Below are 13,111 nucleotides of genomic sequence, written 5' to 3'. Positions count from 1 at the left end.
TTTACGTATGTAGGTGCCCTTGTATTTGGGGCATAGATATTTAGGATTGAGAGTTCATCTTGGTTGATTTTTCCTTTGATGAATATGAAGTGTCCTTCCTTATCTTTTTTGATGACTTTTAGTTGGAAATTGATTTTATTTCATATTAGAATGGCTACTCCAGCTTGCTTCTTCTGACCATTTGCTTGGAAAGTTGTTTTCCAGCCTTTCACTCTGAGGTAGTGTCTGTCTTTGTCTCTGAGGTGTGTTTCCTGTAGGCAGCAGAATGCAGGGTCCTCGTTGCGTATCCAGTTTGTTAATCTATGTCTTTTTATTGGGGAGTTGAGGCCATTGATATTGAGAGATATTAAGGAATAGTGATTATTGCTTCCCGTTATATTCATATTTGGATGTGAGGTTATGTTTGTGTGCTTTCATTCTCTTTGTTTTGTTGCCAAGACGATTAGTTTCTTGCTTCTTCTAGGGTATAGCTTGCCTCCTTATGTTGGGCTTTACCATTTATTATCCTTTGTAGTGCTGGATTTGTAGAAAGATATTGTGTAAATTTGGTTTTGTCATGGAATGTCTTGGTTTCTCCATCTATGTTAATTGAGAGTTTTGCTGGATACAGTAACCTGGGCTGGCATTTGTGTTCTCTTAGGGTCTGTATAACATCAGTCCAGGATCTTCTGGCCTTCATAGTTTCTGGCGAGAAGTCTGGTGTGATTCTGATAGGTCTCCCTTTATATGTTACTTGACCTTTTTCCCTTACTGCTTTTAATATTCTTTCTTTATTTTGTGCGTTTGGTGTTTTGACAATTATGTGACGGGAGGTGTTTCTTTTCTGGTCCAATCTGTTTGGAGTTCTGTAGGCTTCTTGTATGTCTATGGGTATCTCTTTTTTTAGGTTAGGGAAGTTTTCTTCTATGATTTTGTTGAAGATATTTACTGGTCCTTTGAGCTGGGAGTCTTCACTCTCTTCTCTACCTATTATCCTTAGGTTTGATCTTCTCATTGAGTCCTGGATTTCCTGTATGTTTTGGACCAGTAGCTTTTTCCGCTTTACATTATCTTTGACAGTTGAGTCAATGATTTCTATGGAATCTTCTGCTCCTGAGATTCTCTCTTCCGTCTCTTGTATTCTGTTGGTGAAGCTTGTATCTACAGCTCCTTGTCTCTTCTTTTGGTTTTCTATATCCAGGGTTGTTTCCATGTGTTCTTTCTTGATTGCTTCTATTTCCATTTTTAATTCCTTCAACTGTTTGATTGTGTTTTCCTGGAATTCTTTCAGGGATTTTTGCGATTCCTCTCTGTAGGCTTTTACTTGTTTATTAATGTTTTCCTGTGCTTCCCTAAGTGTGTTCATGTCTTTCTTGAAGTCCTCCAGCATCATGATCAAATATGATTTTGAAACTAGATCTTGCTTTTCTGGTGTGTTTGGATATTCCATGTTTGTTTTGGTGGGAGAATTGGGCTCCGATGATGGCATGTAGTCTTGGTTTCTGTTGCTTGGGTTCCTGCGCTTGCCTCTCGCCATCAGATTATCTCTAGTGTTACTTTGTTCTGCTATTTCTGACAGTGGCTAGACTGTCCTATAAGCCTGTGTGTCAGGAGTGCTGTAGACCTGTTTTCCTCTCTTTCAGTCAGTTATAGGGACAGAGTGTTCTGCTTTCGGGCGTGTAGTTTTTCCTCTCTACAGGTCTTCAGCTGTTCCTGTGGGCCTGTGTCTTGAGTTCACCAGGCAGCTTTCTTGCAGCAGAAAATTTGGTCTTACCTGTGGTCCCGAGGCTCAGGTTCGCTCGTGGGGTGCTGCCCAGGGGCTCTCTGCAGCGGCAGCAACCAGGAAGACCTGTGCCGCCCCTTCAGGGAGCTTCAGTGCACCAGGGTTCCAGATGGTCTTTGGCTTTTTCCTCTGGCGTCCGAGATGTGTGTGCAGGGAGCAGTCTCTTCTGGTTTCCCAGGCTTGTCTGCCTCTCTGAAGGTTTAGCTCTCCCTCCCACGGGATTTGGGTGCAGAGAACTGTTTACCTGGTCTGTATCCTTCAGGGTCCGGCGGTGTCTCTGGCAGGTGTCCTGCTGCTCCTGGGCCCTCCCCCACGGGAGCCCAGAGGCCTTATACAGTTTTCTCTTGGGCCAGGGATGTGGGCAGGGGTGAGCAGTGTTGGTGGTCTCTTCCGCTCTGCAGCCTCAGGAGTGCCCACCTGACCAGGCGGTTGGGTCTCTCTCTCACAGGGTCTGGGAGCAGAGAGCTGCTGCGGGCCGGGATCCTCGGGTGTGGGACTTCCGGTAAACACAGAACGTGCCTGGTCCTAGAGAAATTCTACTTCCGTGTGTCCCAAGCTCACCAGGCAGCTTTCTTGCAGCAGAAAATTTGGTCTTACCTGTGGTCCCGAGGCTCAGGTTCACTCGTGGGGTGCTGCCCAGGGGCTCTCTGCAGCGGCAGCAACCAGGAAGGGGTTTTTTTTTTTTCATGAAATTTATGTGTGTTAGTCCAAGATTTCATTTTAAATAAGTTTCAAAGGCCAGTTTTTAATCCTAAGGAAAATGTTCTATCATGATGAGTTTCCAAGTTGTACAAACTTGCCACAGAAGCAACAATGGGGAAGCAAATTGTTGATCAGAATGAAAAATAAGATGCTGTGTAGTGTTCACCTACGGACAGAGGACTGAGGAAGGCTCATGATTCAAAGTATCCCATAACTAGAAAGTTCAAGTTTTCAGTCTTTGTTTTTTATTAGCAGTGACCTTTCCCCTCTAGTTTACTGAGACAGAACCTTGCTCTGTAACCAGAGATAGCGCTGAATTCATGATCATCTTGTCTCATCCCACACATGAGTATTACAAAAGTGCGCCTTTACTCTTCAGACCTGGAAGCAACTTCAGAGATAAATGGTCAGGTTCCTCATGTTTATATGTGTTTGTGGCTGTTCCTTCCTCCAAAGTCATAGTCAATTCCTTCTTGCGATAGCAAAGGACAGTGGCTAAGTCTCATTAGAAATATGTTTAACCTCTTTGCCACTGCCAGAAAACTTTCATGTAGTAAGCTTCCTGGCTCCCGTGTACAAAAAGGAAGACATGAAGAACGGTCATTATTCACTGCAGGTAGAGCTTACTGTAGAATCAAGGCCACACCTTTAAGGCGAAAGTTCAAAGCCCTCTAACTGCAATTCCCTACAGATCCTCTCAGATGTTTCTTCCCAGCACTGTCCCATGAGCTCACTTTGAACTCAGTGTCTATCAGTGCACTATAAAACCCACATTTTCTCCCCTACCTATTTTCCTGTTTTCATAAATCCCACTTTCCCAAAGAATAAAATTATGGAAATATCCTCCTGGAAGCTATATCCAAAAAACAAACCCACTCTAAAATCCAAGCGGAAGCAAGATGGTGCAGAATGAAACAACCAATATAAAATCAGTGCCCTGAGGATGTGTAAAGCGTCACTGCGAGACTATCAAGCTATTGTGTGGAAAGTTGCACCCAGGCTTAGTGTAACAAGCCAGGAACGCCCAGTATTAGTGAGACTGCAGGAAGAGGACTGACTGGAATTTGAAACCAGCTTGAGCTATAAGTGAAATCAAGGCCAGTCTGATGTATAACCAGACCCTGTCTTTCTCAAAAGCAAAGCAGGAGGTAGAGCACTGGCTCAGTGAGTAAAGCATTTGACCATCAAGTCTGGCATCTTGAGTTCAATCCCCAGATCTCACTTAAAAACAGAAGGAAAGAACAAATTTGTCTTCTGACATCCATGCACACACTGTGGCATGCCCATCCGTAAGAAATAATGCTAACAGTTTTCAATTTAATAAAATAATAAATTCAAATTGTTTTGGAAAAGGTTTTGCTATGAATAAAAAAAGAAAAGCATTAGGCCTGAAAGTGGCAGAGAGACTGTTAGGGACTGGGAAGAAAGGGAGAGAGGAGCAGGGAAGAGTAGACAAAATCTGTAGATAACACTTACATGTGGGAAGATGTTCCTGTGGGGTTGCCAATCTGCATAATCAGTGTGCTAATAAAAAAGTAATAAAAGAAAATTATTTCCGAGAAGGGAATTCTGTGTTTAGTTTGGGTTGACACAAAGCAGGTGTTAGAGTGAATGTAGGCAGAATATGCTGGCAACAGGCCCGGGAAATCCATGTTGAGCTTTCAAGATCTCCACTGGACCCAGTCTCATGGGGACACTTCAAGGGCATAAAATTCTACAGAGCTGTAGACAAGGCAAATGAGGAAGTGAGCTATTTCACACCTGCTCCAGGGTAGCTGAGAATTGCCCCTAGAGTATTCTGAGGCCCTGGCTAAAGATACCACCCTGCAGGAGACCTTGTCCAGCTTAATGTATGGAAAGCCACAGGTAGAGATGTATGAAAACAACCAAAATGAATAAACATGTACTTCACAGAAGTTGAAAATCAAAACCTATATTTGATCACTGAAATTATCATAAGAATTATACAAATATTTTATATTACCAAGTTTATAAAAAATGATACTTAAAAAAGAAATAACAAAACCAGGAGTCGAGAAGGGCAGAGAGAGGGACTGGACTCAGCTTTAAAAGCATTGGCTGCCCTGACAGACAGCCCAGGTGTGTTTCTCAGTGACTACAATCTTTACCTCTAGCTTTTGGGGATCAGATGCCCTCTTCTGGCCTTTTAAGGCACTGAATTCAAACAGTATACAGATACACATGCAGACAAAAGACCCACACATAGGAAATAAAGGAAGACAAGGACAAAGAAAAAGAAGCTCTTATACAGATACTTTTGGTTATAAATGGATGGAGCTATGAATGAAATTTGGCTGTCCCAGGTACACTTAAACTTTCATTCTAAACAACTCATTATTGTTCTTTCAGGAAGGGCACTACAGGACCTCTAGCAAAGGATCACTGGGATATGTATTCAAAAGACTTCACAGAAGCAACATTTATGATGGCATAGAAAACCCTGAAAATAACTACTCTTTAATTACAGAAGAACACTAAATGATCTGTGCTGTGTGCACATAATGACAGGGCATTCTAAGACAGTAGACAGTTACTATCCAAATGCATATGAAAATATAAAGCTGTTTTTAAAGTGATATAAACAGTATAATTTAAATATATATATGTATATATATATGAACATGCTTAAAGCACAAATGGGTTTCTTTTTTAAGGGAGTTAAAAAGTCTTTAAAAAACAAAATTAAGGAGCATTTAAAAATTTGTAAGCTAAACCTCTCAGAACTTAGGAGGCAGAGACAGGTGGATCTCTTTGAGTTCAAGGCCAATCTCATCTACATAGAGTTCCAGGTCAGCCAAGGCTACACAGTAGAGAGATAAACTGGAAGATGCATTCCAGTTTGGAAAGGCACAGGTGCCATCCACAGTATTAGCTGTTTCTTTATTCTGTTACGTTTGAAGCCCACGTGTTGTGTTCCTGCAGTGGGATGGGGAGGTTGCAGTAGACGTAAAGGGAACATCTGTCAGTGATGACAACAGTTGGCAAGCAGCTTGAGATGCAGAGTAGAGGGCAGAGAAGGCTTGGTGACTGCAGGCCAGAAATACTAGAGTAGGAGACATCAGTGAGTATAGGCAGCTGTTCACGGGATGTCAGCAGTCACCACAGGAAGGTGGTTATGAGATGAGAAGGAAAACTTAGAAATATTTATAGAAGGATGAAGTCCAGATTAGACTATAAAGACATTAAAATAGAAATACAGTTATAGGAAAAAATCCAATATTATTCTAAGGGGAAAACTCCTGGGGAATATTTTAATTAAACAGCAAAAGAAGATTTAATGTTTGAAGTAATTATTTCATCTAATTTCTAAAATTTCATTAAAGGTCATTTCTAACTTTTCAATGACACCTACAGCCATTATGATTCTGTTAAAAATATTTTCCTAATGTTCTCGCTAGTCTTTAACTAAGAGGACTTAGACCAATTTTGCATTTATACACACCGGTTAAGCTGGCATTGGAGGAAATATAGGAGTGGGAGCAAGCTCAGTCTCTTTCCACATGGGGCAGGCTTCACCATCCTGATGATGAACTGTGGGAAGTGTTAATGACTAACTGAATTAATAGTATGTCAAAAAGTCCTTGTCTGACTTGATGTGACTGTTCTAATCGGAAAGGTCTGTTCGTCTGAAAGTCACCCAGTCATTCAGCTGAGATTTCCATAAGAATGTCTTGGCTGGTGCAATAGTTTGAGATTCTGCTCTCCATGATTTCAATTTCAGCTCCAGAGAGCAGCATTGGGGATGGGATCACATATTTTAATAACAAGTAAAAGTTTTAAAATGTCCAGCTGTAATTATATGCTCAATAAATTCTTCCATTACTAACACCAAAGGAGAGTTTGAAGACATATTTCATTTCCCTTTTATCTTCCCTAAGATATATTCTTACCATTTCTACAGCAACATTGATGTAGTGACTAAAATTGTAACTCCTTTCTAGACTACCCGATGGCTTCACGCAGCTTCTTAACCTGACCCAGCTCTACCTGAATGACGCCTTCCTCGAATTTCTTCCAGCTAATTTTGGAAGGTAAGAATAAGAGATGTTACCTATGTAATCTCATTTTGCCTCTGCCAAGTGCTTCAGCGGTACAAGAGTGACAGGACTGATTGCAGTCGGGCCTCATTAGTATATAATAAATGTTAATTAAATGTTCTATAATAATTAACATAAAATGAGGTCTTCACATAATATTATCATAAAATAATTTTAGGTGAGTTAAAATTAAATATAAAAAAAGTCCCAGATAATATGAGCAAATACACGAAGCTGTCCACAGCTCTTGGGTTGCAAAACAAAGTAAAAAATGTTTTCAGTGTCTATGAAGACAAATAACATCCTTGATATATAAAGTCCTTAGAAATGAGAGTGAAGACCATGATACTGGGAAGTAGGTGGGGTGGCAGCTTGTAATGAAATGTAAATAGATGAATACAGGAGAGAGGTCTGTCTCTAGAAATATCTGTTACAATGCAAATTAGAATGACAACAAACCTCTTCACTTGTCCTAGCTTCTGAAACCAACTTACAAAACTGAGGGTAGTGATACATGCTTAAAGAACTTCAAAAATGATAATACCATTACCTCAAGATTTATTACTAGAAATGTCCCATGCCATATTTGGATTTGGTAGACAGGTACATTTTCCACTGTTGACAATATGAAAACGAAGAAATCTCATCTCTGTCTAGGAGCTTGACGGACTCTGCCGTGGCGCTTCTGTGTGCTGCTCCTCTGTGACAGTGCTGTGTAGAAATGGATGACCATGTATGAAAGCCTAGATAAAGGGCTCCTAGTTAAGAAGGAGCTAGGCAGGTTTCATAGCAAAGTATATAAACTGTTTTTCCAATATAAATACATGAGATAAAAAGCTAAAATTCTAGGTGACTGATTTTAATTCATATTTTTTTCAGTATCTTCCAAGGTTTTTTCTTATAGAACACATATCTCATAAAAAACAGTCATTCTAATGTCATTATCAGCTTTAGCCAATCATTTTTATATTGTGCAAATGACTGACTGAGTATTATTTGGCACCTGCCTCTTGACAGTGGTGAGGGAACAACAGGTAGCATGATGAAGTCAACTTATGCATGGTGATCTTCATTGCATGCTGTAAATGTCCCAGACCCCTTCATTTCTACAGATGAAAATATCACAGTATCCTAAACCATACACAGGAGGGAAATTGTAAGGCATAGACTTGTAAAAAAGCTTTTCCCCAGCTCTACTGTAGACTAGAATTATCCTTTGAATATCAACTACAGCACACAAAAGTGCCTTAAAATGAACAAACCATAAAATATTTACGACACCCTAACACACTTTTTGTCTTGATTTTTTTTTTCTTTTTCTTTTTTTCGGAGCTGGGGACTGAACCCAGGGCCTTGCGCTTGCTAGGCAAACGCTCTACCACTGAGCTAAATTCCCAACCCCGTCTTGATTATTTTTGTCATTTCTCTTTAAGTAGTTCTTAAATGAGCATGAGGTTTAGGCCAAGAGGACATACAATACCAATACCAAAGCTACTTTGAATTAGCATTTAAGTTTTGCAAGTTGCCAAAATATACTATTTTAATGACATGTTTGCTTATAATAATTCATAGTCTAAGCAGTTTTTTCAAGTTCAACTGCTAGGTGGTTTGACAAAATGGTACTCAAACTTTCTTCCAGCCTGAAACTTTGTATTTTTAAAAGACAGAATAGATTTCACTGTGCTGTCAATACTAGCACAGCCACTGGGATGTGAGGTTTTCAGATATCTAAGATACTCTCAGGCCTGGAGCTTTTGTGCACTGAAGCATGTTATTTAATAAAGAATCAAATTGAAGTTAAATTGAGAACTAGAGAGAAGAAAAAGGAAAGAGGCCTAGATAAATACCTCAAAAGCACATTAAAGGCAGATGACAGATGAAGTCACTTATATACATTGTCCTTCAAAATTAAGATTTTGGAAAATCCAATTGTTATTGGTTTTACAGTAGCCTTGTGAGAAACAAACTCAAGGCTCAATCTGGTCGTGTACAACAGTGTGTGTTACCAACGGCACATCCTTGTGTCATCAATTGTGAGGTGCCCTCCTGGAACGCTGTGGTACCCAATGAGCAAGAGAGTTGAAGGAAGCACCCTCCGCTCAGTACTATCACACGCAGAAGGCCTTCAGGTTCCCAACAAACCTTTTCAGAAAGGGTAACATGTGAACCTTGAAGTCAATAAAGCATGGCACACAGAAGTGCTCCCATTGTGCCTTACGTGCGATCAGAGAGAGAGGACGCACAACGCCAACTTGCGGTGTGCTGGGAATTTGTGTCATTTAAAGTATTTCACCTGAGGATCTAGTGTTATTGATGAGGGAAACTAAAGTTAGGAAAATAATGGAGTTGATGCATAATCTGTCATAGAGACAGAATGTTCACATATCTGTCTTTACACCAAACCGAAGCCTCTCACCTCTGTCTGTCTTTCAGGTCTGTCTATGGTCTCCCAATAAAAAGCATTGCTCTATCCCAATGAACACAACACCTGAAATTATTGAAAATAATAATCTAATGAACACACAGACTAATTAAATATAAGAGTAAATGTACTTCTATGAAACATTAGAAACTTAGAAGGCTGGGATTCAAAGATATAATCAAATATTTTTAGATTTTGCATTTTGCCACTGGCCAGTGGTGATGCAACCCTGTGTATCATCCATCAGTTTACATATTTATCTAAAATCTGGCACAGCTCATGCATGGTGCACAGGCACACATGCAAGCAAAATACCCATACACATTAAAATAATAAATATCTGACACCATACTAAAACCAGCCCAGTGTTTCTGTCTAATTAATGGCAGTGATTGGTTACGTTGCCGTGTAAATGCTTTTTATATAGAAACATTGATGAGTAATTTGTAAAACTCTTCTCTACAGACTTGTCAAATTGCGAATCTTGGAGTTAAGAGAAAATCACTTGAAAACTCTACCAAAGTAAGTGACAGCGTCTTTTCCAGGGTCTCCGTTATGACTTTTCACTGCTAGGAAAATGCCTTTTTGATTTTATTATGACAGGTTTGCCATTTTGAGTGATTTTCTTTTTTACACATTCTAACTAAAAGCTAAATCCTACAGTAAACTATAGACTTGTATGAAGTAGTAGACTTCCTGCTTTGCAGACCACCTCCCTGGCAGAGGTTTACTCATGGCTAAAGAGCCTTGCTCTGTCTGAACCAACATCTGTGTCCTTCTTACAACCAGAGTCAGTATCCCAGGCTTCAGCCTTGGACACTTCACAGCTCAGGTTAAACCGTGGATTGAGACAGTTTACATTTGTACATCAAAGTCAGAATTTTTTAAGGGAAAAAAATAAATTAAAGTGGTTTAGCAATTTTAAAAAGAAAGGGTTCTATTCACATATTCTTACAAAGTGTTGCTTCTAAACAATCTATTTTAAAAAAAGGTTTGTATGAATATTCAGATCATTCTGAAGCAAAAGCTAATTTTATACAACTTTGTAAAATGCTTTGTTTTTCTCTGCTTTCCTTCATTTGTGTATAATAACAGGATGTGTTCTGTCCAGGAATCATTATTTTTCAAGATCAAAATGTATTTGCAATTTCTTTTTTGCTCAGGTAAAATGATGTGCTTTGTCTGGGTGGTGGTTCAATGTAAATCTTGTTACTATTATTGCTTTACTTCAGTTCTGCAAAGACATCAAGTATATCAACTTATTTCCAAACGTTCAACAAGGCTCAAACATATTACTCTGCTGAATTAAAACTTAATCTTAATGTTTCCTTTGTAAATCTATCCCCTGAGCAAATGAGACTAAATATACTGATACATTAACCTAAGTGCAATTCTGAGTGATGTAATACATGACATTTCAGCACTGCTATGCAGTGCATGGATATGATGAGGAGTCGCAGCCGTGCTCTGGAACCCACTCAAACAGACACATGGAGAAGCACGTGTGTGATTCTCACTATGTGGCAGTTAAGAAGAAAGTTTCAAAAGGGGAAGTGTGTTCCACAGTACATCATCCTGTGTGTAAGCAATACCTCTCCTGGACTGGAATCCTAAACAGGTAGAAATGGGGTGGTGTTCAGTGTTGGTCTCCTACACAGAAAGCTACTGCCACTGTTTCATCTGGGTGGCTTTTGCTTGTCACCTTGAAAGCCAATCACAGTCAGGTGGAACATGAACCAAGAGGGAAAAGCTATGATTGCTTACATCTGACTGCGTGCATTCAATTCTTAAAGAATACACTGAGAGTGCAGAGGAGAAGGGGCAGCCTCCTCATATAAGGACTTCAGTTTAAAATATAAAATAAACACAATACAGGTTGTGAGGATTTTAGTACTTTTGATGTAAGTCATAATGTGTAAGGAATAATCTAATATCAATTCATAACATGGACTTCATAGGCAATGAGTAACAGTTCTCTTATGATATGTGGATGGTCTATAGGTTTTCAGGATACCACCTGTATAAGTAAAATTAAGTTAAGCAATATGCCTGGGCTGTGTGAGAATGTAAAACATTGTCAGAGTCTCGTAGAGAAGGGTACTGAGCAACTTTGGTAGACTGTTATATATGTCACAGCTATAACTTTTATATTTAAGAAACATTTTTAGAGCTATTTGCAATTCAGAATGTTTGTTTTATGCTGTGTCAACAAGAATCTAAGAAGCAATATATAGACGGAGGATGCATGGTGCTTTACTTTAGTTTTGACATCTACGGAATGAAAATTACATAAAGATGTTCTGTTGAATAAAGTAAACTGTGTTTCCACATATAGCTAACTATTTGATCACCATCTGGACCTGTAACTTAGAGGTACAGGAGAGCTTTTTACATTCCTTTAGTTTGCTTTTCCAATGAAAAAATTAAATGCAATTTAAAAAAAAACTATTTTAGTTTCGAAATAACTTCTCAGAGAATTGAGAGCTTGTGGTTCCCGTGGAGACACAAATAAGCTGAGGGCTGTTGGTGGGTCTTTTCTTTCTGTTTGGTAGGTTGGTTGGTTGGTTGGTTGGTCTTATTTTGTCTGACAGGCTACAAATGCCTGTCAATATGTAAGAAATGCCAAAGTATATGAGAACTGTGATATAGGAAACATTACAATACATTCCTATAGTAATGTGATGGGCTTTGTGTGTGGGAACTCTAAGACCTGTTTCTTGTTTAAAAATGCAGGCATAGGCTGTCCATTTCCACACAATATCCCCTTTGATTATCCTCTACGAGTATCAAAGAGTGGTGACAGTTGGGCCCTCAGACATCTGCTTAAAAACTCATTGAAATTTCTCAGGTCAGTTGGACGTGGTGACAGAAGACACCAAGCATCCAAAAGGAGAGTACATTGTAAAGTAAAAATCTTGAGATTCAACAATACCATTTTTCTTACATCACACACAATTATTCTGTCAACTGAGTGTTCTGGGTGGTAACCTGAAAGTGTGGGGCTAGTCATTCAGATGAATGTTAGATGTGAAGTCAAACCTGCTCTGTTTGCTTCATTTTGTTTATGTTCAGTTACCTGTCCATTCCTTCCTTTCTTCCTATTCCTGTTTAAAGAGTAGTTGGGTGTCAGAATTGAAAAAGTGGCCCCTTCCCAGGGCTAGCGTTTCTATAGCCTGGCTGCTCTCAAGATGCCATGTTTTTAACTGACCTATTTCCTGTTCTCCCTTATCCCTGTCTCAGACATAAGGAACCAGCCAGCCCCAGGATGGGAAATTTGGGTGGATTCTGGAAATAAACATGCTTGAGTGTGAGACAAGGATGGCCTCCTCACCCCAAGTGTTCTTCCAACAAGCTTACGTAGCATGTGACAATTCACTAATGTAATGTATACTACATGTACTTAATTTTCATGGAAGATCTTTCATTCTTCTTTACTAAGGCTAGTCCATTGACAGGCTTGCCCAGTGTGTCATGTACAGACCATGTTTTTCCTCTCTTCAGCTTCTGTTTTGACACGGACTATCAAAGTCAACACACTGAGAAAAAATAAAAGCTCAGAGCAAGTATGCATTCCGATCTGGGCAGTAGCATCACAGCCTCTTCTCCGCTCGGATCAGTGTGCTGTTAATGGATGGTACTCGACCTCCATTTCAGTGAAATACTTTGATGGTTTTCCTAGTGCCTCACAGCAAAAAAAAAAAAAAAAAAAAATGCCCTTGTCAGGCACAGTTTCCTGAATGGCCTCTTGTTGTTTCTATTAATTCTGATTTTCTAATTATTTTCTATCTGTAATTTATAGTCATACATTTGTGTTTTATAATCATAATAGCTCAAATTCCTATAAATTTCCAATGCATCATGGTTTGGCTGAACATAGTGTCATCTCATTCTGGGTTTTCTTTACGGAACAGACATGGTGACAAGCCAGCTTCCCAAGGGAAACCATGTCAGATCCTCTGGCCTTAGAGAGGGACACATTTTCTCACCTGGTGGTTGACATTCTACACATAGCAACGTCTCATAAACTATAATGTAGTATAAGTGTACACTATAATGTAGTATAAGTGTACAATTTTAGGCTGTCCTCTAAATCATGTATTGCCTATAGGCTCATGGAAAGAAAGATCATGAGCTATCATATGAACTAGTTTATATTTCTTCTTGACA

General features: G+C 39.4%; 1 protein-coding gene across 13 annotated transcripts in view; it reads left to right on the top strand.

The window, feature by feature from the left end:
• The window catches only part of Lrrc7 (leucine rich repeat containing 7), a 501,827-nt gene that overhangs the window by 279,352 nt on the left and 209,364 nt on the right, over window positions 1-13,111 (top strand). For all 13 annotated transcript variants that reach the window (XM_063281188.1, XM_063281182.1, XM_063281185.1 and 10 more), the window contains 2 exons: window positions 6,427-6,516; window positions 9,410-9,466. In XM_063281188.1, coding sequence (XP_063137258.1) covers window positions 6,427-6,516; window positions 9,410-9,466 — 147 coding nt within the window. The remainder of the gene's footprint in view (window positions 1-6,426; window positions 6,517-9,409; window positions 9,467-13,111) is intronic.

Source organism: Rattus norvegicus, chromosome 2 (genome assembly GCF_036323735.1).
Source record: "Rattus norvegicus strain BN/NHsdMcwi chromosome 2, GRCr8, whole genome shotgun sequence".
Classification (NCBI taxonomy): Eukaryota; Metazoa; Chordata; class Mammalia; order Rodentia; family Muridae; genus Rattus; species Rattus norvegicus.
The sequence above is the reverse complement of the archived record's forward strand: the minus strand, read 5'-3'. Positions and strand labels throughout refer to the sequence as shown.